Raw genomic sequence first — 26,913 nt, 5'->3', positions numbered from 1 at the left:
CTTCCTTCCTTCCTTCTTTCCTTCCTTCCTTGTCTTGGGTATATCAATATGCATAGCCATTCTTTAAAAATATAAGGTTCAATTTGATGAAAAATTCAATTTCAAAGCCAGTGAAACTATCTGCTATAGCCTGAATGTTTATATGCCCCCAAAATTCATATGTTGAAACCTAGCACTTGATGTAATGGCATTGGCAGGGGCGTGGGGGACGGCTTTGGAACGTGATTAGGTCGTGAGGGTGGGGCCCTCACGAATTGGATTGGTGCCTTTAAATGAGACCCCAGAGAGCTCTCGTGCTCCTTCTGCCACATGAGGACACAGAGAGAAGACAGCCGCCTGTGGACCAGGAAACAGCCTTTCTAAGATACAGACTGGGCTTCCCAGTCTTTGGAATTGTGAGAAATAAATTTCGTTGTTTATAAGCCATGCAGGCTATGTAGTTTATTATAGCAGCCTGAAGAGACTAAGACACTATTTAAAAGACACTGCCAGTCATGATGTAATCATTTTGCTAACTATGTAAGTTTATCCTTTTATTTTAGTAAGTAACAATATTAGAAGCATCCAAAAAGAATTTTAGCATGGGGCTTACAGCCCACAGAAAATTCAAGTGACTATCATACACCTTTTTACTTTCTCATAACTTTCGCCCATTTTCCGCTTTCCCACTAAATTAGAATGCTCACAAGGTAGAATATGCCCAACGCGTGGACCCACCTTTTCGCCGTTCTCGTTCTTTCAAAATAGCTTCAAACCATTCGTGTTTCTCTTCGGGTGTTTTTGCCATACACACAAACCATTTATTTTTTGCTGTGTTATGTATCTTCCATCCATTAACAACAATGTGTCCGCTGCTATGGAAGTCAGCTAGAAATTAACGGGCAAAGGTAAACGAATCAATGTTATACATATCAATGCAATCATTCAATTCATGAACGTTCCAAATCCATTAAATTCTTCAAAATATCTTGGCTTTATGTGTGTGTGTGTGTATGTGTGTGAAAGAACATAAAAATTTAAAAATTGTATAAATGTTTATATATTGAATGCAATCAGTGCTCAATAATAGAACGTTTCTAACTCTTAACATTCATGTATTAGTGAAATTGAACTCCCAAACTAATTAACATTCCTTTCCTCTATGTCCAAAAATACTGTTAAAGTTCCTAAAGTAATAAAAGAACTTTGGAGTAATTTTCATATCAATAATCAAGTATTCATGGTGTCAAATTCATTTTGCCTTTCTAATATTCTTTTGAAATATTATTCTAGGTTTCAAAGATCGACTATACTCCCACAGAACAATTTTTGATTACTGAATGAACCACATAATAAGATTCAGACCAAGTGATTGGAACAAAATGGGAGTGCATTTACCTAACCTGTAACAAATGGAAATGTACAAACACCCATCCGCTATCACTGCACATAGGTGAAAAGTACACACACTCTTTAAGGCCACATCATTACATATAACTGTCATGAGTAGAAACTCAAAAAAAAACTTCGAGTATGAATTCACATTTATTGTCTTTTCCTAGGTCTCAATAAAATTTTTTCTCAACTGTCATGCTGGATTTAAATATGTCAACAGAAAACCCTCCACGTTAGCTCTCTGCTTAACAGCTGGTGGAGAACAGCGATGTTACTTATAACCAGCCTTTACTGGCATGATGGTCTGCAAGGCAGATTCCAAGATGGGAAAACATGTGACAAAGGCCTGAATCGGCATCTGTACCAATCGAAGTGACACTTTTATTTGTCTTCCCTGAGAGTCACCATGCAGTAGGGGCGGGTAGACAGGAGCTAAGCCACATAGCGTTGAAGGTGGTTTAGAAAAATGACTTCATGGTATGGTACCTGTTTGTTTGTTTGTTTGTTCTCAAATGATCTACTTCATTTGGTAAGTTCTGAGTAGAGGCAGACATGGTTGCTGCTTATTCTCCCATAATCTGATTCCCATACGCTTTTTAGTTCCAAAATCATCATACACTATCTGTGATCAGACTCAACTATTTTAAGGATGCAGTATCAAACGATGCTGTGGAGTTGTAGGGTCTTTAAAAGTTCCATGTTCCATTTGAACAAGGATAGGATTATATTATATATTAGTCTGTATTCTATACACATATATATTTGTCTGTATTATATGTGTATATCCATAATCCCATTCACACTCAATAATAATTTCTGAAAATATAGAGATTCAAACTGACAGAGGATTTTCTCACTCATAAAGAAATTACAGTTTGTTTTCAAAAGGAAGTTTTGTACATTTCTTCTTGCCTTTACATTTTTAATTCACATTCATATCCTATACAAAGTAGCAGAACCTCAAAACTCATGTCAGATAAGTGTCAATGGAAACACTAAGGAAGTAAAAAGCATTAATTCAAAATATACCACAATCCCTCCTTAAGCCCTATAAAAATAGCCAATTGATACACTATAATAAATTGGTGGGGAAAAAAATTAAATTGTTCATGTTCACACACCCTCCTCCCCTACGCTGTCATATTACAAGGCCAGTATCACAAATAAATTAGTTTGTAAGACAGAATACAAATTATCTGGTGCTAATTTTTGAATGGATTTCCAAGCCTGTACTATGAAAATTACCATAAAAATTAATTCTAGGAAATTCAATAGCTTTCCTACTTAGCTCTTAAGCTGAATATTTGTTATAGCATCATGATCACACTAATATCCTCAGAAAGAATCTTTGAAGAAAAATTATGTTAGAATTCACTGAAATGACAGATCTAGAGAATGGTAGAATGGAAATGTGGCCACAAACTCAATAGCTACCATCTTTCTTAAACACAGGAAGTAATGAATAACATTAATATATTAAAATAAATGTGCAAATTTTTACATTTCTACATGTCATATCATCAATGAAATACTTCTCTTTCTATGCTGAGATATAACTATAATATAATCCAAGTTATTAAACATTATAAATAAAAGTATCATCATATTTAATTTTCAAAAGATTTGAGATAGTTACATATTGGCTAAAAGCTTAGTCTCATTTCAAATGCAATCATTTCTTCTGCAGGTTTTGAGCTACATCAATGCAATCGGTTGTCTAATGGAGTCCTTTACTTAGAAATGAAGAAGTATTTTACCTTTACCTGCCGTGTACAAAAATATCCAGTATTTCTATAATATAGTCGAATAGTCCTCCTCTCCCTTATTTCACCTTTTTCCTCTGACTGCTCTACCTAGCAAAGTATCTCTAAACTCTAATGCAGTGCACATGAATTACTCAAGTGAGAAGTACGTCTTCTGAGGGAGTTTCCTACCGGCATTTTATTTTAAATCTACGAATCACTTACCTGTTCCATCATCCACATTCTCCACTTCCATCACTTCTGTATTGATCCGGCCACGGAAAAGGTACCGATGTCCATCTGTAGATGCCTTGCTGTTCTTCAATCGTCTTATAATGGAGTGAAATCACAAAAGTATTAGTCCACTCAATGCAAAATAATGTCAAAGCAATATAATTTAAGCAAATCTTTGAAAAGGAGATATTGATTCAATCACTGATATCAAGGGTTAGGCTCCTGGTGTTTACTTGTGTCCTCCCATTCATAACAGCACTGGTTGCTTCATAAGATGTGACTTACATGCCAGCTTTTAAAGTAAACTGAAGCTCTGGGCTGAGGACATGATACAGGTAGGAAAGTAAATATGTGCTTTTGCTCAATATAGGACCTCAAAGGTGTCCAGTCAAACTGTGAGAGGCACTAATAGTTGGTTGAAATTCCATTTGATTTCTTTCACCCTCCTTTCTCATTTTTCAGTAACTAGCTGGTAATTCCCATTTTGCTTCAAGCCCTGGTAAAATTCAGGTAGTACTTACAATCCCTCTGCAAAGAAACTGACTGTGCTAGAGGTGCTTAAGCCTCATCTAGCTGAAATTATTTTTCCTATATGATATGATAACTGTATGCTTGTCGAATAAGTCTCTTAATACATTTACAATCCTTTGAAAAGGCCTTTTTTTAAACAGTTCCAAAATATTCCAAACCTTTATGTTTAGCACGTCTAATACCGACCTTTAATCTTTTTAAAAGTTTGTAACACAGAGTAAAAACATCCAGATTTACAGATGAACATTTGCAATAATAAATTAGGTAGTCATGTATGTTTGAAGTGGAATGACTGAACATTCAGAAGAGATCATTTTAAAAAACTGGGTATTTTAAATTAAATTAAAAAGGGAAAATTCTAAGGAATGACTCAGGAGGATTAAGGAATAACCACTCATTTAAGAGACTTCAATTGTCCTCAACTAGTCACTGACACAAGTCTAGCTAACAATTTAATATGCTGAAATAATTATTAATTTATTGCATAATACAGACACACGTAGCAAAAGCTAAGATGTAAAGGTACACCACCTTCGGGGCCCCCTCTGATCCCTCCTTTCCTTTGCAGTTAGATGCCTGCCCTGGAAGCAGGAGCGGAGGCAGGGCGGTGCAGGGAGGTGTCACAAGGTGCTGTCACACTCCCTGAGTTCCTTCTTTGGAAAAGAGTCCAAATTCCTGCTTTTTTGTCTAAACCTTCGTCAAAACTTTATAGTCATCGTTATTAAAGAAAACTATTTAAATTGATTAATTCATCAGATCGAGGGGCTCTACCCGCTGGCCTTCATGACCCTGCACTCCCATGCTCATTTTTGAAAGCAACCTCTAAATGTTCCTTGTTAATAGGCCTAAATAAATGCTATAAATTAGGGATTCAGGCTGGGTAGCTATAAAAGCTAGCGTCAGTGGAGGCCAAAGATAAAGAATGCAGAGTAGACTAATATGCAAGTAACTATATATTCTCTCAGGTAGGAAATCATATCATGGTGTCTTGCAAAAAAGTAATTTCTTATAAGTTGATACATCATACTTAAAATCTATCATATTTTTAAAAGCTTAATACTCTTGATAAGAGCTTTAGTCACAGGCCAATAATCGTGGCATGAATCCATCATGTGGTCCTATTTTTCAGTGTATTAATGTTCTTTGGGATCCTGCTGTGAACTCTGTATAGGCTTTCTATATTTCTCTTGACCTGCAGATAATAACACTCAATATGAAATTCTAGTAACTGTCTGATCAATATGGTAACACTTAGGTCTTTCTGAAGAGATCTTTGGTCTCTTCAGAAAAGGCTCTATTGATGGATAAAGATTGAAAAGCTTATGGTTTGAAAGTCATTTTACTCTGTATTGTAGTGTTGGGTATTCCCATATCTTGAGGCTATGATTTCCCTCCTAATTATATGTTTTAATGGTCACCAGGATACATGTACAGGAAATGTTCACAGTAACAGAAAAATTGGAAACAACCCCAAAGTCCACTGATAGGAGAATAATTACATTGTTATTAATTAAATTGTGATATATTCAACCAATGGAAAGCTATCCAGCAGTTAAGATGAATAAACTATTGCTAAAAACATGGACGTATAGTTTAGAAAGCATATTATATATAAAATATAAGTTGCAGATGACTAAATACACTGATATTATCTTGTAACACTCACAAACAAGGCAAACGAAGCAATACCATGTTATATATATATATCAAATACTCCCTAATACACTATTTTTTTTAAGTACTAGTTTCTCCTAAGATTAATAGCATTAGAAATAAGGAGTGCTGGGATGCCTAATTAGCACTTTCCCTTTAATGAATGTAATTCTAAAATTAAAATAAATTCATCAGGTCCCTGGTTCTTGTAATTACAGCATTATGAAAGTTTGGAAAAGCTCTATTTTACTCATAGTTTCTGAAGTATCATTGGGGCTTAGCCAGGACACAGTAAAGGAAATGAAGTATTCTAAAACGAAGGAAACAGATGGTGGATTCGCACTACTGCCATTCAGGAAGGGAACGGACATGCAGATTTATTGAGTGATTTCCATTTCTAATCACTACTTATTTTGTCCACATTATACACACACTAGGGATATCTGCTAAACCCTCAAGGTTTTAATTTTCTAAAACTTTTCTTACAGTTTAAATTATTTAAATATTGAGGCCATGAGACCATAAATGATATCATTTGTAAACTCCTCATTTTGCAAAAGCTTTGAAGGCAGGCGTATATGCATATCTAGATTATATATTTATATGAATGAGATTGGCTGTAATAAAAAAGTCTCATTCTCCAATGGATGCCTTTAACAATAGAATGTACAGATGTCAAATTATAATGTAAATCTGAAAATTATATAATTGTATTAACCAATGTTACCCCAATAAACTTAATAAAAAAAAAACAGTAGTAAAAAAATATAAGAGCTCTAAAATATCTATAAACAATAATAATAATCGCATCTAGATGGATGTGTTAATTAACTCAACGGGGGAAAACTGTTCACAAGGTATTATGTATATCAAATCATCATGTCGTACTCTTTAAATATCTTAAAATTTTATTTGTCAATTATATCTCAGTAAAACTGAAAAAAATAATTGCACCTAAACAACTTGATCACATTACAGTTTTTTAATGAGTTACATACAAGTAAAATTAATAGCCTCTACATCCTCCTAAACCCTATTTCTATTAATCCCAATCTTGCTATTGAATACAAAAAATTTAGAAGAGCATACTAGAAAAACTAAACAGGTTCATTTCCACGTGTGATAAAGAGCAAGGTTTTGAAAAGCTCATTAAGAGAGAAACAATTTAATTCTATTTTGGTTCTAATCCTAACCTGTCCCCTTTCATCAAGGTACATGGTACCATTTCACAGAAACTAATGTGTCCTAGGCACAGTTAGAAAGAGGCACATAAAGCTCAGGCAATTTCCCAATGAAGTACAACTTTACCATTTTACTTAATCAATCTGCAAAAAAATGTTCTCAAGAGTTCAGGAAAACATCTTATCAAATAAATACCTTTGAAGAAAAAATTATATCCATGCTTTAAAACGAATATTACATCAATAACATTAACACATAACATTATTTAAACTAATGGTGGTTAAGCTATACCAAGAACTTGCTTGGGTTTCACTCATTCTATAATTTACTTACTTGTTCAACAAATATTTCTTCCGTGTGTATTACATGGCAGGTCTGCTCCAGTCTGGGAAATAGCAGTGAAAAAGCAGCAAGACCCTTGTTCTCACGGACCTGACAACCTCATCTTATAAAGGTAGCAGAAAATAAGCAAAGAATGGAGGAAATACCAGCAAGCACTTTCCAGATATCACTAAAGGCTGGGAGGCTACCTTGGATAGGGTGGTCAGGGAAGATATTTCCGAGGAAGTGATATTGAAATAGATCTAAAAGGCATGAAGAATCCGACCAGGTCAAACTCAGACGGAAGAGCATACTAGGAAAAAGAAACAGCCAGGACAAAATGCAAGAAACAGAATTCTTGATTTCCTCTCCCAGTTTTCCTCCATCCACTTTTTTCCTCATTTCCAAAACCTGAGAGTTGACCTTGGTTCCTCACTTTCCCTCAACCTCTCACGTCCAGCCCACTAGAAAATCTCATTCGTTCTGCATTTAAAACATACAACAATCTCTCTACATCTCTCCATCTACCCTAATCCGATCCACCAGCATCTCCTCCTTGGGTGACAGTGGTTGTTTCTTAGCGGGTACCACATTCTCACGGCTCCACATTTATGCTCTATGCTTTTTACAAAAGAGAAGAAAGTGTTTTAAAAAGGAAGATGTGCTCCACTAAACTAAGTACTGCTGAGAAAACAAGCCAAACCCTGAAGAGCGGAAAAGTGACCGCTTAATTAGAAAACATAAAGGTCCCTGGTGACTTTGACGTGAGCAGCTTAGTGGAGCAGACTGGGATGCTTACAACTGAGATTTTGGTTTTTATAACTGTTAATGTTGACAAAGTAAAGGGATGACCATAGCACAAGTGGCTCAGGTGTAATGAAGGAGAATAACGTTGCAGGTGAAGACATGGCGGGCTTTGGGGTCCAAATATTAGATCATCCATGTGAGTTGTGAACACACCAAAAATGGTAACCGAAGGAGGTTGGGGAAAAAGTGATATGAGCTAAAGTAATCACAGAATTCATGTGCGGCGGGGAGATATGGAATAAACAGGGAAAGGACAGGAAGTTAGTCCTAAAGCAGTGAATTTCACATGTGCTGGGATTCTCACAGGAAGAGAAGGAAGTGGCTGGGACAAGGCAGTAGGAAACGAGAAGACACCCTTACCTGTCCTACAGGGTCGGAGGTAAATGGGTTAAGAACAACAATAACAAAGTTTTTCCTCCAGAAGATTCCTGGGAAAGTACTGTCATAGAATGACAGTCACATTTCAGTCAGGTTTCATAAGATGAAGAGAACAGTCATAGAACAGGCTGAGACTATGTGGAATTTTACTGATGAAATCGGGAGTTCCCGTGGCCACAGAGAAAAAGGTTAAAACTATGAGAATGAACAATTTCTGAGGTGTTACCTGTTTATCACCTTACCTGTGTTTTCTTTTGCAATACACCAGGAGATTATCGAAAAGGAAAAACACCCGCTCTTGAATATTTCCAGAAGAAATTTTCAGTAAGACTCCACACATTAGCATTTCAGTGCAGGTGTCAGTAATGTTGGACCCCTGAGTCAGGAAAAAGGGAGATGACATCTGATTACTTGAGAGAAACTTTCATGATAATCTTTCTTCTCAATAAGAGAATATTTGTGTTTATCTTAAGAGGCAATATATGGGCAGGATAGAAGTTCAAACAGTTCAAATATTTGTACACTGAACATAGGTTTTTTCAGTCTCCTCCTGGTCAGTCTCAGATGATACAACTACTGGCAAGAGATTCTGTGTGTCTTTCAGCTGTTTTATATATGTATGCGTCCATACACATCTATGATACACGTTACCTGTGTTCTTTGGTTTGAAATCCTCCCCTTATTAAAGAACACAGGTAACACGTGTTCTTTATTCCCTTCCTCCTCCTTCTCTTCCTTGGTAGGGAAAAAGAATTCGGTGGACACATGGAAAAGAATAAGAAATTGCCTCAATTTTTAGCAGGTCTCAGTTGATATATTTATACATACCCTAGGACAAAGAGGATGGGAAAAGAAGAAATAGAAGGGAAAAAACTATTTAAAGAGAACAATCTTCCATAGAGCTTTCACCCTAGTTATTAAAAGCTGGCGCACACTCATTCATCAAATGAGCCTTCACAGAGTGTCTGCTGAGGTCATACGATTAGAGACAAAACTGATTCTTAACCTTCGGAAGTCAAAAGGAGCCACAAGAAGGAGGGAGCCTGGACCCCTGAATCATCAGCAAAGGAAATCTGCTCCCTGAGGAGACCGCCCACATTGGATAGCTGCGTGAGCGAAGCACAAAAGTCTATTTTGAGCCACTATAAACATTTTACTCTATTTGTCTCTATAACCGAAACTATCATAATCCACTCGCTGTGTTCTGCAAGAATACTTCAGTTTTAAATGTATCTGGTCTCTTTAAATCTAGGAATAAATTTCTGATTCTTTTTAAATTTAATGCTTTAATTTTTATTTTTGATATTGAAAACTCAGGACATTAATTTTAAATTTCATACTTCCAACATAATGATTGACACTGTTTTTCTGATTCATTATAAAAATTTAAATTAAAATGACAACTCTTATGACTATAATAAGAAACTTCCTCACTTTCTCAAAGGGAAGTTAATTAAGATAGTGGTATTGTGTTAATTTGAGTATCTATAGTATGACACATTTTAAACTTTGGACATTTCCCTTCTCTCTTCATCATAAGGGTAGATATGTAAATAGTGTACTGATATATCACAGAGTCATAAACCAACATTTGAGAGGTGAGGTGTGAAAAATTATTTTTAAAGAATAAGAGGGTTTTGCATAAATCATTAATTTTGAACTGCTCTAAAACCATTACATATAATGTAATATTTACATATACATATTTAATGCAGATTCTTTTAAATAATGTTTTTATCCATATGATTCAGAGTCCTGCTGCCTTTTAGCAAGTCCTTAAATTATAACCAAAGTAATGTACTTTCATCATCTAGATGATTTTTTTAATGCACATTTCCCTTTAGGAAGCTACGTTTATTATGTAAAATCAGAGACTGTTTGCAACGAATTACACATATAGGATTAAATACAGTAAAACCACAGCTAGGAATTTACAAGTGTAGTTCTAATCCTGACTACTTTGATTAGATCGGGAAAGGAAAGCTGACTGACAGTTCAAGGTAAGAAGTAATCATAAATAAATAGCTGTGACCAGTGGTGGGAGATGTACTCATCCAGGCCCCTCTCATTCCAAAAGCTTCTCTCTTTCTACCCCAAGCTATGCAAACCTATCTTATTATTCCTCTGTCACCACCACCCCAGCAGCGCAAAAGGTGAAATTCTGAGGGAAGTCCGCCCTCAGAATTTCTGAGTATGTGTTCTTAGACAAAGGAAACAGTATCTGTGATTTAGAAATACTTTTTCAAAGACTGAATTTCTAAACACCACAGGGTGTTCAGTTTTAACAACGAGGAAGTGAAAAATCTCACATGGTACATTTGGGAACCACGAACCAGAACAGGATGCTAAAGAGGACTCGAGAACATTGAAGTAGCAGAATAATGAAACAAATACTGTCATCTAAATGGACACAGGTCTGAATCTGTCATTAACCAGAAGAGCCAAGAGTATCCAAAAGTAGTGAGAAGCCACTAACAATTAACATGTAACTACAATGTAATTATGTCTACCTTTTATTATCATTCAACCCACTATGTGTCACCGTCTTAGATGCTGGGGACCCAGAGCTTGAGACGTGACCCCTGCTCCTAAGAAACGCATACACTAGAGAAAGAATCAGATACGTGAACACAGAATTAAATGCAGTGTGATCATTGTAATAATAGAACTTTAGTAAAATGAGAGTTGCCATGAGTCAACAGTGACGAATATCAGGGATGCCTGTGTTTATAATTACATATGTTTAAAATTAATTACATAGCTCATTCCATGTTGTGGTTTCAGGTTTAAATCATTCTCTAGTAATTAACTTTCTTTGTCAAACTGATGAAGTACACCATTTAAATATCACCTTCCAATATGGTTAAGAGATCAGTCTGAGTGGATGGAACACACAGTGACTTCGGTCATAAAGACTGAGCCCGAGCAGCCTGTTTTGGTAATGCTCACCAACAGCTCTGCTTCTGGCGTGCCTCGTTTTACAAGACCCAGCAAGAAAATAAGAATTCAGAATCTAATTTGTTAAGTTGAATAATATTTGCATCTATATTTTGAAATATATAATCGCTGCCAATTATATGGTCAGCATACATGAAAAATTATTAAATTTCAAAGCATCATTACAGCATTTAATGTGAAATCATGATGAAATTCATGAGTAGACACTTGTTCAGTGCCAAGTATGGTTTCAGAAAATGACAATAGCCAGAAAAGGCAATCAGAAGCATGTGTATTATTATGGCTTCTTTTCTATTTTCCAACATTTTTTCAGACATTAAAATCATGACTTATGAAGAACTGCAGTAATAGAACAAATCTCCTCTCAATAAACTCAAGAAAAATCATGTTGCTAAACCATATCTGAACTGTTTGAAAGGGTAAATCTTTTTTATGTTAACAAGGTATCTCAATATAAGTTCTATAAGGGTTCATTACTAATTCTTTGCAGCTATGAGGTGGTAGAAATCCTTGTAATAGGAAACTATCCACTGATTATCTGACCCCATTATCAGCAATCACCGGGGTCTATCTCATTCATCTTGTCAACTGAATGTTGAATGTCGAATTCAGAAAAACACAAACTGACTACAGAGAGGAAACCTCAATCTCAGGGAAGATGGAAGATGACACGAGGCCTTGAAACTTCCCCACTCACATGCAATAATGCATCCACCAAGATCTAGCAGAGCTGGACCCATTCGCAGTGGAAGGAGGGAACTCACAAGAATGTCAAGGAGATAGGGTGTTTCGTAAGGGCACAGTTTCAACACTGATGGAGTCTCTTGAGAAAATTAATGAATGATTTAAACATTCTTTCAAAAAAATCTTTTAAAAATACTATGAAAGTCAAATGTGAAATGAAGAATATCACATCGTTTTGATACAATTTTGTCATAAAATGTATGCCCTCTCCAAAAAAAAGCCTCAGCATCTGATTCACTCTTTTTGAGATTCAAATTATTAACTGAAAGTATAACCTAAATTCTGTTATAGATTAGATAAAACAAACTAATAATACAAATTTTCATTTTACCGAGATAATGTCCCAATTGAACTTGCCCCCACTCCCACTTATTATGAAATTCAGGTCCCTCTTTTAAGTGGATTCACTTTCAATGGCCTTTTCCCGAACCACAGATCCTTAAATAACAAGGGTTATACATAAATCAATTCCACCTCAAGGTAGTAGACATATTGTATCTGCCAGATCACCTTGCACAGAAGACAAAAAGAAACAGGTCTCACCATAACCTCTGCAAGACTCACACTCATGACATAACAAGGGAACACGACTTGAAGTCAATACACTGTCAGACACAAATTTCATCAAATGGCAAGCAGCAAACAGACTCCAAAAGCAGCAAGGGGTGATTTTTTTTAAATGGTCTTGTAGCATTGTATTTCTCCACGTAAAAATGTAATCAGGAAGTGTCAAACTTCAATTGTTTCTTTTTACTTCCTAAAATGCAATATTGCTTTGAATCTTATTTTTATCCCAACACCTTTATATATTAATAATTCCCCCTCTTATCTTTTATTGTGATTTTTTCCCCTTGATTTAAGAGATCAATCCCAAACAGGCCTATCGAGGACATGAAGCTGAATTACTAAGTGACATGTTTATTGAAACTCTCTTGTCAAAATCTTTCAGTATGACTCCAAAGATAACCAACCAGAAAACAGACCAAATGGTCCTTCTACGAAATGAATCAATGACTCTAATTAAACAGCTAATAAACTTCATTTCCAAGCACATTGATCGTTGCTGTATAATTACCTTCAGTAGAATATCTTGTGGAATATTCAGAATGTTGGATAAGATATATGACTGAGATACAATACATTATATTAATAAAAGGTAGAATTTCAAATATGAGCAATTAAAACAAACTATAGATTTTCTGTGGTGACAGTCACTATGTAAACGCTGACAAAGAACTAATTTGTATAACAGGCAAGTTGCCTGAGAGATTTCACTGTAAAAAGCCTTCATTTGGTAGATGGGAAAATAAGACCGTAGCTAATTAAGTAACTTACATGAAATAAAAATCAACCTATAGTGAAAATGATACAGATCCATGGTGCATCCGACTCAGATGCCATTCAGGGGAAGGTCAGATACTGAAGCAGGAGTGTCATGTCTGAGGCGGAGCTCACAGGTCTGCGGGAGCTCGCGGAAGGAGCCAGATGGGGAGCCCCACAGCCCCTAACCCCCAAAAACTCCGTAAGGAGTTCTGCTCGGTAACGGGTCAGGCCATCTGACATCTGTCTGTGGCCCTGTCCTAACCTCAGGAAAACGACTGGAAACATACACAAAGCTGTCTGTAAACTAAGCCACAGCCCCTGTTCGCAATTCAAAGAAAGCTCTTTAACTGTGCCTGCCTACTCCCAAGGCCGGACTTCATCCTGGATGATTAGTCCTTCTGTCTTGTGCACCTTGGGGGTCCTACCAGGTAGCGGCTTCTCCTCAACTTCTCGGAAGGGACCAGGTCTGAGTACCTGACAGCTTTCCGCCTGCTCTCTAAGGTGGTGGACGGAGATGGAGAATCAGGTTCTTACCACAAGCTGTCAGTCCCTCCACACTACAGTCCCTCAAAGCCCCAAATCACTGTATGGCCGTGTCTTACACAATCATTTTCAAATCTCAAGGAAAATTTGTGTTGCCATTCTTTTGGGGGCCTGACATTCATATTATCTCCTGCTGGACCTGGAGCCACATCTGATTTCTCTCAACCAGTTTCCTCTGTCTCAACCCTCCATTTTTCTCCTGCACTCCAAGTGTAGCAAGGCTGGCGAGGTGGGGGAACCACCGCCATGGTTCTATGTGACACAGAGATGGCCCGCATATATTCTTCCGTGGAATAACTGGCATGTGCAGTACAAGAAATATCAATACTCTTTAAATAATCACTCATTTCTGCAGTAGACTCAATTTTTAGGATTTACACATGGAGGAAACAAAATTATGTATAGATCTCATCTCCCTAAAATAGCAGAAAGGTCAGTTTTTTGTTTTGGTAAAAGGCCTGGCAGATGTCACTGACAAACTCTGCAATTTAAAGCAAGTTTGGCCTTTCTTTCAATATATGAGTGACAACAGAACAGCAAAAACAAACTTTAGTCCATTTTTCTCATCCCAGCAGGACAGCCGTTCCCCAGGAAAAAAATTACCATCATGAATCATCTGTAAAACACATAACCATTTTAACTGATTGAAATAAGTAGCATTCATGCTGAATGGGAGGTCACCCTGGATGCTTGAAATGGAAGAATATAAATGAGGAGGAAGCTAAGTCAGATCCCAGTTAGCATTAAAAAAAAAAAAAAATCATGGGGAAGAATGGATAAATAGAACTAATAAGTTCCCGAGGTCAATGTTTGAGGTTTCTTTGTAAATCTGAGTGATATAATTTTAGATCTAAATAGAAACCAACATATTGAAGATAAAAAACAAATCAATCAATTATAAAGCTCTGAAGACAAAAGCTCTCCACTTCGATTTGTATGATATAATATTTGGTTCGAAACACGTTAAAATTTCTTTACATTTAAAAAAAATCTCTTAATTTCTTACTTTATAATAATAAAAAAAAACCTAGTCTAAAGCTTATGCTCATCTAAATTAAGGCAACTAAAAGATAGAAAAATTTAGTTTATTTTTTTTTATAGCACTAAAGTAATATAGGGCTCCAATCCCATGAAATTATTGAGATTCAAAGTTACCATAGTTGAAAACACATTAGAGATTCTAAAGATCACTCTTTATTTGCTTTTTTGTTATTTTTAAAAATCTTTCTTTAATGAATTGGTAACCTATAAAATTTTTCATCTTGAATAGACCTTAAAAATCGCATCGGAGTCAGTTCATTCTTTTTAGAAATGAAGAAATTCACATTTAGAGAGCTTAAATGGGCTTAAAATGAAATTGATCCTCAAACACCTAATTCAGAGTCTGAGAATAATAATATCACAGCACACACACGGAGCCTTCCTTCACGTCTTTACTCTCTCCAGAATTCAGGCTATGTACCTATTGACCAAAATTAAGACAGGAAAAAGGATAACCATAATATACAAATACTGAAATATCAAAACCTATTAACACATGCAGTATCGACTTGCTCTCTCACAAAGCTTGAGGTTAAGTCAATTAACTGCCACTTTAAAGATATTTAAAATAATGACAGCGCTTTTCAGAAATGGTTAGAGCCCCCCAGCAATATCTAAGAAAATCACCACTCCGGGCTCCATCCAATATCAATCATTCTACACATAGCATGAGAGATAACAAAACTATTTTAAGCTCAGTCGTTGAATGTACCTCCCAGCCTTCGATGTGAGACTGCCATTCCTCCAATACTTCCAACTTCTCCATCTGTCTCTTGGCCTCATTTATGTTGGAGCAGACGGCCTTCATGGCTTGGAGGGCTTCCATGACTGCTGCGTAGTCACTGTGTTTCCTAGGCGTCCGCTTCAGCAACTCCTGTTTATACACAAAAAACAAATCGCCCTTTGATCTCCAGCTCTCTGGTACAGCAGGTTCAGGCTGACCAGGAAATGAAAACTGCAAAAGATCATGAGCGCCACTTTCAGAAGTGACATCACAAACTCCACGAAGATTAAGGTCAAAAACAAAAGGTTGAGTCCATGAATAAGCGTTGCCCTGATATATATTTAGCAGTCACTTTAATTTTTTTCCCACAAAACTACTGTGTTCTGAAAAACTAAATTAGAGTTCTCTTTTCAAATTGTCGAATATCTTACCTGCAGCATGTAATTTTTATAAGTTTGACGTTTGCTCCAACAGAAGTCCATCTTGATATGTTAATTTTATTTTCCTAGTCTTTAGCAGAATAGAAAATCTTTAAATGAATATGTCCCATAATTTCAAAAATAATTTTAAATGCCTTATTTTTAATCTTTCAAGAAACTGTAAAAACATTAATAAATAAAGCAGAACTTTTAAATAATCCCTTATCCGCTAGCAAAACAAATAATTTAGAAATTCCATAATACTCCATCAATAAAAGAGCAATTTCTGCTGTTTTTGCCAATAATTCGGGTGCATTCTCTGCAACGAATGAACTGTCATACTCCTCTCAATAGCTTTCTTTTCATTTTTGTTTTTTAGAATTTTTTTTTTTGGCTTTTTATATTTTTTTTCCATTCGGGATATCAGAACAAGAGTAATCTTTAATCTTTAAATATATTAAAAGGTCTTGTTAAGTTGTTTAGAAGCACAAAATTAAACATCTTCACCCACTGTCTAGACAGTTGTGACCACATTGCTTTTTAATTAGTCATTTGTTTTCTTACTACAGTTGCCATCATCATGTAACTAACACAATTACAGAAATCCCACTGCAAGTCTTTAAAAGAATTTTCTTAATTCTTAACATACAGTGGGAAAATATGCAGTTGTTATACTTCTTGAGGTCTGTGATTGCTGAAAAATTCTGCCATAAACTTTGACCCCGCGTTTGATATGTTCACACTCTATTCCACAGAGTGAGCCCACCCCTTCCCCCACCCAAAATATACATTATATCACTCCCAAGACAAAGTTTAACATTATGCTGGATCACAAATCCATAAATGAGGTATGCAGGCTTGTCCAGAAATTCTAAAGTGTAGAAATATTTGTAAATTATGTAAAAGGCTCAAGTCAGTCTGCAGGCTATGATTGGGGGCCCAAGGGGTATCTGAGGGTAAAGTCGAGACATGAATTTAGATAATGTGAAATAATGAGAGAAATAATAAGTAATCATCTTCTCTCGGTTGCCTGCTATGAACCCTGCGCTGACTGGCCAACCCAACAATTTCAAGTTCCACAAATAAGACCAACATACCTTTTCTTAACACATAGCCTAATCCCCTAATGTTTTTCTCTAAGTATATAAAACCATCCAAAATCAGAGAACATCAGCACAATTTTTCAGCTGATGGTACAACAAAGAAAAATATCAACACTAACATATTTATTACGCAATCAAGCAGTCCTTTCATGTTTCTTTGTGAAGATAATCTTCCAAGAAAGAGAAAAGATGAAGGTGCTCTGAATTGACCTCTTTCTTCCTTGATCCTCTTTTGAGGGGTCAGTTCAAACACCTGAGGTCATTCTTATCCGGAAACGAGTGATTGAGAACTACCACTTGGCATGATGTAGTTTTCTTAATATCACTGTCCTTTCTGACTCTTAAAACAAAGAAATCACTGGGATTCTGAAATCAGGGCCAGGAATAGCTGCCGTGATCAGTACACATGCAAATCTGAGTCAACAAGTCAGAAGTCTGAAGGGACTCTCAAAAAGACAGGAGTCAGTCACATTTGTACCAATTCTCTCAACCTGCTGACGATGTGCCAAAGCTCTGCAGAACTGGGGATCGCTGTGCTACCCAATCTCTACGGCTTAACCAAGTGACTTTGACTTGTTTTTCAAAGGGAGAGATCCTTTTCAAAGAAATTTACACAGAGACCCAATTTATGCAACTGACTTAAGTTGTAGTAAAAAGTATATTTTTAGTTCAAATCTATAACATTCATTTCTCAAAAAGTAAACCAATAACACCAGTTAATACACCTATAGAATTTCTGAGTATTTTTCTAAATTTAGATACCAAGTAGTAATTAATATATTAAAATAAATCAGATTCAAATATATAAATAATAATGGCTAACATTTATGGAGTACATACTATGCTAAATGATTTACATAAAATAGTTCCATCACTGATCATGCAATAATTTTTATACATGCATATATATGTATACACACAGATTGACATATACATATATGTACACATTCTTGTAGATATATGCTATAATTTCATCATCATCATCGCAATCATTGCTGCCACCACCACCACCATCACCATCGTCGCCCCTTCTGGTTCACAAGGCTTTAAGAAATTAGATTATGTGCCCAGTCAGGCAGCTGTAAGCAGACTACTTAGGATTTGAACTCGAAGCTCATATGCTCAACCACCAACCCAAACTGCCTATCCTGATGTAATAGTTCCTAAACACATCATTTCCAGAATCGCTATTCTAATTTATTCATAGACTTTTGTGATACTTAGTATTTCACAATATGTTTTCCATAATAAAAATGTTGGTCGTTTTAATGAGGTGACGGATCTACGATCATTAATGATGCATTTCCTGTCTTCCATGGGCAGTGGGCTCTTAGCACTGTTATTCCACATTCTATTATTTATTGTCCCATGCGACCCACATCATTCCCTATGCTAATGACTTAAAAACTAGGCTCTGAAATTATGTAACTTTGACCTTAACTTCATTAGCATCGAGAAGTCACCAATGTCAGGGGAAATAAAAAAATCTACCAACAGAGAGAATCTGTTAAAGAACTCTGTAGTTAAAGTGCTATATGATCCGGTCATAACGTATTTAATAGGATCTATCTTGAAACTAATGTATGTTTTCCACAAAGAACACTAAAAGTCTCTTTTCCCAAAAGATTTGTTTCCTGCTCCATACATAAATTAGTGACAAAATAGCCGTTCCCCCACCAATAACTACAATCTGCTGTTTCTTTAGAATGTCAGATTATTTTGAAAAAAAATTTTTTTTAAAAGACCATCAGCAAAATATGCAGGTACAAGGAAAATGTTGCCATGAAGTAAACATATAAACTACCTTCAGAAGAAGGGGGTACTTGCATATTCTTTGTATCGGGGTTACTAAATATCCTTCCAGGGGAACGTCTGTGTTCTTTCGTCCTCCAAGGAGCATGCAGTTCTGGAGAGGAAATAAACACAATTAATTATATTTTTAAACTTGAAGTTGTAAAGCTTTCTTCTATCATAAGATTTTCTACTGAAAAGTTGTGATAGCATGTCTCTGTATAGCTTCTTTCTCTGAGAAGATCACATTCAGTCACAAATAACATTTACAGGAGAGAAAGAAAAATACTTTTCCCTTTCATATTAGTTCCAGAAACCAAAATATGTTTTGAACCTATATCTTGAAAACTAACTCACATAGATGCTTCTGAATATGAACTCCGAGAAAAAAGACAGAAATAGAGATAAGGATGAAGGAATGAATGGATGGATAGATGGGTAGATGGATGGGTGGATGGTAGATGAATGGATGAATAAATAATAGACAGACAGACAGACAGACAGACAGACAGACAGACAGACAGACAGACAGACAGACACAGAGACCAAATCTGCTTATAAAGCGAGGCAGTGTTGTTTTGTAGAGGAACGGGCCCAAGACAGCTGGGTTCCATCCATGCTCTGCCACTGACTAGTGACGCAACTTGGATTAATTTCAGAATTCTAGTTTTCCTCTCTGTAAAATTGGCATATTTGCCCATTGTGATCTCTAAGTCACTTTTAGCTATAATACCTCACCAATGATACTGGCCAGCCAGTGTCAGAGAAGGAGGTCAGATATCTCCACAGAAATAAGATAAATGGAGAAAAATCAAAATCAGCAAGCTGAGTGAGATGAAATAGAAGCTTCTGTTTCCCAACAAGTGAAAGTCAAGAGAAAACCAACCCTGATAAATGAACCCTTGATCCTCTTGGCATCTAGTCTTGTTTTGTGGTTTAAGCATCAGTGCAACAAACAAACATTTGAAATTGATGCCAAGACCTGTTTCTGCAGTGCCTGTCAGAGCGACTGGCATAGAGGAAACAGTTAAACATTTAATGAAGGGAGCAAAGGGCCCCTCAAACATCGTGTTGATAATGTAGTAACTTTCCCACCACTATTTAAAAATATCGTCCTATATTCATTGAGAGGTGAGAACAAGTGCTGAGCAGGAAGGGATGCCGAAGGAAGGGTGACAGTAGCAGAATAGAACCCGAGCAGCTCAGCTTCGGCTCCAATTTGTGTACCTAAGTCAGCAAAACCAACACCCTGCCTTCAGCTCCATCCAGACACCTCAAAAGACAGAGCAGCAGATGCGTGCTGTGGCTCAGCAGGCTTTCGGAGGGTCCAGTCCCTATTGCAATCAGGTTATCAAAATACTCTTTCCAAGTCAGTATGGTATTCCCCAGAGGAATCCAATGAAGCATAGCTATCTACGTGTCATTGTAGTTCCAGTGACATTTCCATGTCCCACCCCATTACCTAGCTGTGAGCTAATGTGCCCTAAGGAACTCATGACTGTCTGACCCACTTTGATTTTCTTGTGTGTTAGTACTCTAGATTATGAACTCTTCGTAAGAGCAGAGGCTGGTTGCCACTTTAGACTGGCTTATGAGAGTCAGCTCTCTCCTATGTATACATGAAAAATGTTTTCTAAATCAGCCCTCAGAGAGTTCACTGCTCATACAAACTTACTGAGGTGGTGGCATATTCAAGTACCCAAAGTGATAATATCATCATCCCAAATCTGTAAACTCTGATATGTTTTTTGAAGGGTCTTATTATCTCCATTTTATGGATAACAAAAATGACACCAGAGATATAATGAATTTTTTAAAGTTTTGCAGATAACTAGTGGCCACTTAGTGCCAGGACAAGAACGATAAAAGCTAAGTTGCTCCTACCAGAGTGTGCTGTAGGATAATCTAAAAGCAAACAATTTTAACTTGTGACTTTTTCAGTGTGGTTTCACACGATTGAGTTGACAAAGTAGACCAAGGTGAACACGTAGTCAGTTCTGCTGAGAACAGAAGGCACTCAATAAGACAGGGTTCTAACACTTTATAAAGAACCCTAAAATGTCAGTGGCATAAGAGCTTCTGGCCCTGGCAGGGAGAAGAAAGCAGGAAATTGTCTTGGTAAAAAAACAAAGAATACTGGGCAAAATTGTCAAAACAACAATTTCAGGGCTCTAGAAATCAACCAAAGTCAAACGAAAAAAATCAGAAGTGTTTATTTATGAAAAACTGCAGAACTTCAGGTGAGACCAGCGGGAGTCTGTGGCATTCTTGCCTGGGCTTCTCCCTTCCTCCCCTCGCCCCGGCTTCCCCCAGCCTGGCCCAACTCATCCTGCATGGTGGCACTATCACGGTAGCTTTGATCCTCAAATCTGCTGCCAGAGGGGACTGTAGGGGGCAAAACTCTGACACCCAGGGGTGTTGTCAATAAAATCAACACACTCCATAGAGAAATGGGGAATGCTCACAGTTCGGCTAGACTGACACTGCCTTCTTGCTTGGGGCAAGTGTCGGACTGCACTTGCAGAGAAGAAATGAGGGGGCCCCATAAGAAAATCATCCTCTGAATGTGCCCTTCCCACAGACTCATACACACAGATCCATAGATAGGATGGATATCGACGTTTGATCACCTCTGACAAATTAGCAAGTGATTGTTAAGATAAGCAGTCACAGGAGTGACCCCTAAAAACAAAAGACTAAATTATAAAACAAAAAACTGAGCACAGATATCAGCAGCTGCCCATACAAGAGATATAGGTTCTCAGATTAGGTCCAAGTGAGTTACTAAAAACAAAACAAATAGAGAACAATAACTAACCTCAGAGAAATAGACTTGATAAGTTAAGATGCATTTTGTAGTCCCTAGAGCAATTACCAAAAAAAATAATAAAACCACCCTAAAATAATTTTAAAAATCAACAGAGGAAGAGAAACAGTACATTCAAAATATTTGTTTAACACAAAGATAAACAGTAAAAGAAGAGCAGAAGAACAAAAAAAAAATGAGATATATAGAAAAATGTAATAAAACAATACACGTCAATATAACCATATCTATATGACGTTAAAGCTAAATGAACTCAACACTCCAATCAAAAGGCAGAGAATGTCAGACTAGATAAAGAACTAGATCCAACTCTATGCTGTTCATCAGAGGCATGTTTTAGATTCAAAGTCATAAATTATAAATAAAATAATGGGAAAAGATGCAACATGCAAATAGTAAGAGAACTGTGACGGCGATAATAATATCAGGCAAAACAGACTTTAAGAAAAGAAATACTCCTAGGACCAAAGTGGGACACTTTATGATAAGTAGAAACAGAAACACAACAATTTTAAACGCATACACATCTAACAACAGAGCCCTGAAACAGAAAACAAAAACTGACCTAATTGAAGGTAAAAGAGACAATTTAATAATTATCCCTGGACATTTCAATATCCCTCCCACAATAACTGACAGAACACCCAGAGGAAATGATATAGAAATATGAACGACGCTATTAATAAAAATGACCTCACGTTTACAGAACACTATACCCAATAGCAGTAGAATGTACTTACTTTTTAAGAACACATGGAACATAAAGAAAAAATAATAAATTGCAGGACAGACCACGTGCTGGGTCAAAAAAAATTCTCAATGAATTTAAAAGGATTTAAGTATGTTTTCTCACCAGAATGGATTTAAATAAGAAACCAACAACAGGAAGAAATTTGGAAATTTTCAACATTGTGGAATAAAAATTTTTACTTGTTTAAACTATGATGATTCTAAGATTTTACCCTGCATGCAAGCTAAAAAGTGAACCTGCCACAGATTTATGGATACGGAAAGAACACATGAAATTCCTAGGGCACAGATGTAGTACAGTTTTGTTTTGTTTTTTTCCTCATAGCAATAGCAGTAGCCAGAGTGTGATTATTTTGGAGCTAGTTTCCCAAGCCCCAATTGCCACATGACAACACGGAGAGGGCCAGATGACACATGTATCACAAGAGAGAAGACCTGAGATTAGGAATATGAATCGTTCATAATGGCAGCAGAATATCTCTCTCTTTTGAGGCGGTTCGTGATACAAATATTACTTGAAAGATAGGCAGTCAATTCCTCAGCTCAGAAAATGTGCAAAAACACAAGAGGCCCATGGAGAACGGCCTCCAAAGACAAACTTCTAAATAAACAATGAATGAAAGAAATTACAAAGGAAACTAGAAATTTTAAAAACTAAATGAAAATGAAAACCCATGTCAAAATGTATGTAATGCCACTCAAGCTGTATATAGGTGAAATGCATAGCTTTAAAAACCTATATTAAAAAATGAAAACGAGCCATAATGAAAACTCTCAACAAACTATGAATACAATGGAATTTCATCAATCTTATATAGGACATCTATTTTTAAAAAGCCTACAGCTTACATCATACTTAATGATGAAAACTGAATGATCAGAAACAAGGCAGGTGAGTCTGTTCTCACCACTTCTAGTCAACATTGTTTGAGTTCTAGCCAGTGAAAAGTGAAGAAAAAAAAAACTACATTGAAGAGGAAAAATTGCCTTTACACTCAGATGACATGATCCTATATGCAAAATATCCTAAAGATTCTACAAAAAATACTTCTAGAATTAATACATGAATTTAAATCACAGGATACAAGACATTGTAAGACATAAGTATGCGAAAGTCAATCAAATTTCTATATACTAGTAATGGACAATCTAAAATTTCAGATAATTCCAATCACAATAGCAAAAAAAAAGAGTAAAAAGCTTAAGAATAAACTTAACAAAATAAATATAACACCTGAATACAGATATCTTAAACATGACAACAAAAGCACAATCATAATGGAAAAAATTTAATAAATTGAACTTCAACAAAATTTAAGACTTTTGATTTTCAAAAGATAATATTTTAAAATGAATACACAAACCATACTGGGAGGAAATATTTGCAAATTATATGTTGATATAGGAGTTGTATCCAAAATAAAGGTACAGTTTGAAATAAAAGAAACATTGAAATTTAAATATGAGCAAAATATTTGAAAAAGCATTTCACCAAAAAAAATATATGAATGGCTAATAAACACATGAAAGCATGCTTAAATTGGTCTTTAGAGGTAGAACTACACATCTGCTGGCATGGCTATAATCAGAGCTAACAATACCATGTGTTTTCAAAGATGCAGTCTTTACATGTTGCTGGTAGACATGGCACAGCCTCTCTGGCAGTTTCTTAAAAAGTTAATCATAAAGTTACTATGACTCAGCAATTCTAATCTTAGTATCTACCCAAGAGAATAAAAATATGGATCCATACAAAGACTTACACGTGAATGTTCATAACAGCATTATTTATACTAGCCCAAACCACACATTTCCTAACTTTTCTATACTAACAAATATCTCTCCCTGAAATGACCTTTTACATGTAGTATTTTTAAGGTCCACCATTTTCATGGTCACTTGTTGACCCAATGTTCATAAACTGGCAAATGGATAAACATAATATGGTATATCCATTCAGTGGAATATTATTGAGCAATAAAAATGAGTGGAATATGGATATAAATAAGGATGAACCTCAAAAACACTACTCAGTAAAAGCAGCCACGTATAAAAAGATTACGTTGAATAATTCCATTTACATGAAACCTCCAGAAAAGGCAAAACTACAGATACAGAAAGCAAATCAATGATTACCTGAAGCTAACAATGGGAGTGAAGATTGGCTATAAACAGGTATGAGGGGCTTTTGGGGGTAATGGAAGTATAATACTACTTGATCGTGGGGACGGCTGCTCCACTCCACGGTCTGCTAAATATTGAATTCTACACTTAGAGTGTGTTCCTTGCTGTCAGTTAAATTGTCCAAGTAACTGCCAAAATATGCATTTATTTGTGTTATCCTAAAGAAATTAAATATGCATTCTCGCTCTTAGGAAAATCGAATAGGAAAGTATGTAGGAGAAAGATCAATTTCTAAATGTCTTTTCTATCACACCCCTGATTTGTTTCCTTCCTGTTACTGCCCTGCTTACAGCTTTTTCAGCAGAAGTAAATGAAACCCTAGGGATTAAGGGATATAAAAGCAATGATGAACTCTGGCATAAATGTCCTCCCGCAATAGGAAGCTGTGGGTTTCAGAAACAATTCACCGTCAACCAGGAGAGGGCACTATCATTGTGTCCCCGTAGGCGAGCTTCTCCCAACTCTTACTTCCTACATTTATCTAAGGACTCCAGCTTCCTAGCCAGGACACGTTAAAAAGATTTGTCCCACAAGCAACTTCTACAACACACTGACGCTATCCCTCAGCTCCCAGTGGGCCTCTCAAAAATCACGGCATAAGGCAACACATAAATATATACTCACCAAAAGAAATGTCCGAATTGTTCTAATTTTGTTAAGTTCAAGAAGCAATTTTTGTGCCTTCTCATGGTTACTACAATATTCGTCGTAGATACGAAACTTGTCTTTCTGTGAATTCAAGTAAAAATAAGTTAAGGTCATTTTATTAGCCATTTCAAAATATTAACCTGTGTGATGTTTATGAATAAACTTTATTAAGTGTTTACTATGTTTCAAGAGCTATACTGTGTGTATGTATAAATACATTTTATTATGTATTCTCCCTGATCCATGAAAGCTAGCCTAGGAAAGGAGACAGGCATATTAATTATAGTCTAATGTGATGTGGGCAATGGGTAAATGAACCAATTTACAGAGAAGGTAATTCCTACTTTGCTAAGAGGATTCACATACAGCTTCTAAAAGGAAGTAATATCTAAGCAAGGCCCAGAAAGATGAATCCATGATTCCCAGGCAGGAAGGGAAAGAGATGATTTTAGCTAGAGGAAAAAGCATGTGCCAGTTGACACAGAAAAAGAGAAACACAGTACCCTGCATTTCGTAGGTACCGACCCGGGCCGTTGTCTTTAAGAGGGACCTTGACAAACTAGAGAATATTCAGCAACAAGTGACTAAGATAATAAGACACTACATGTGGGAGGTCATTTCAGAAAGAGTTATTTGTTAGTATATAAAAGAAAGTGGTAGCTGCATTTAAATAGCTGTCATATCATAAAGGATTTACACGTTTATGTAGCTCCAAAACACAAACCAGGACCACTATGTGGAAATTGCAAGGGAGTAATGGACGGTGACATGCAGATCTGGGATTAATACAAAAATTTTCAAACAATTAGAGCTGTCACTAAAAGTGATCATGTAAAAACAAAATAAACAACCTTCATAACTGCTATGGAATAAATACTTTCACAAAAGGAGGAATTTTACCATCATGATCTCTAAGCTTCCTTCCATCTGTAAGATTTTCTCCAAGTGGTTATGATCAATATCTATCCAAGTAGTACCAATAAAAGAAGAAGATGTGGAAAACGTATTGATCCAATGTTAGAACCCTGAAACTTTAAGGACATGCGTCTAGAAAGAAACACAGAGTGCTATTTTCCTTAGCCAGCCAGCAGGACATGTATCGAATTACTTATTTCAAGAGATGGTATGAACCAGAATAAAACAAACTTCAGAAATAGTTTAGCTAAATTCACGGATGACAGATTGATAGCGTGTTACTGAGGAAATGAACGTCGGGGTGGAAGATTCCCATGTGTAGCCTTGAACCGAGATAGCAGCTACTCCAGCTGGCAGAACACTTGAATTCTCTCACGAAAGAGAGCGGTCTGGGCGAAGGGGACACAAACATGCCTGGCTTCCATTCGTACCCGAGGAAGACACAGCGTCACCTTCCTATACCCGAGGAGCCTCTCCCTTTATCTTTATGAAATAGTTTCTGGTTATAACAATAACATCTACCGAGTCTGCTCGCTACATATAGAAATACAGATCTAGAAAGTACATACAGTTACCTTTATACAAGACTAAATAGAAATAAAAATAAAACTTGACTTCCATGACAAAATACTCTTACACACTTTTAATAAAACATTGATTGTATAGCATTTTGATACATATGGATTCATATGAGTATTCTGAAAATTAGCATCAGGTGAAT

The 26,913-nt window shown here is 36.2% G+C and overlaps 1 protein-coding gene across 1 annotated transcript in view; it reads right to left on the bottom strand.

Annotated features, from left to right (window-relative positions):
• PREX2 (phosphatidylinositol-3,4,5-trisphosphate dependent Rac exchange factor 2) overlaps nucleotides 1-26,913 on the bottom strand; it is a 182,301-nt gene that overhangs the window by 138,937 nt on the left and 16,451 nt on the right. The window contains exons 5-10 of the mRNA XM_015598604.1: nucleotides 25,254-25,358; nucleotides 18,882-18,983; nucleotides 15,544-15,705; nucleotides 8,465-8,598; nucleotides 3,342-3,445; nucleotides 718-867 (exon numbers count right to left, since the gene is read on the bottom strand). Of these exons, the coding sequence (XP_015454090.1) occupies nucleotides 718-867; nucleotides 3,342-3,445; nucleotides 8,465-8,598; nucleotides 15,544-15,705; nucleotides 18,882-18,983; nucleotides 25,254-25,358 (757 nt within the window). The remainder of the gene's footprint in view (nucleotides 1-717; nucleotides 868-3,341; nucleotides 3,446-8,464; nucleotides 8,599-15,543; nucleotides 15,706-18,881; nucleotides 18,984-25,253; nucleotides 25,359-26,913) is intronic.

The sequence above is a fragment of the Pteropus alecto genome, unplaced genomic scaffold (assembly GCF_000325575.1).
Source record: "Pteropus alecto unplaced genomic scaffold, ASM32557v1 scaffold87, whole genome shotgun sequence".
Classification (NCBI taxonomy): domain Eukaryota; kingdom Metazoa; phylum Chordata; class Mammalia; order Chiroptera; family Pteropodidae; genus Pteropus; species Pteropus alecto.
This window is presented reverse-complemented; position numbering and strand designations above follow the sequence as displayed.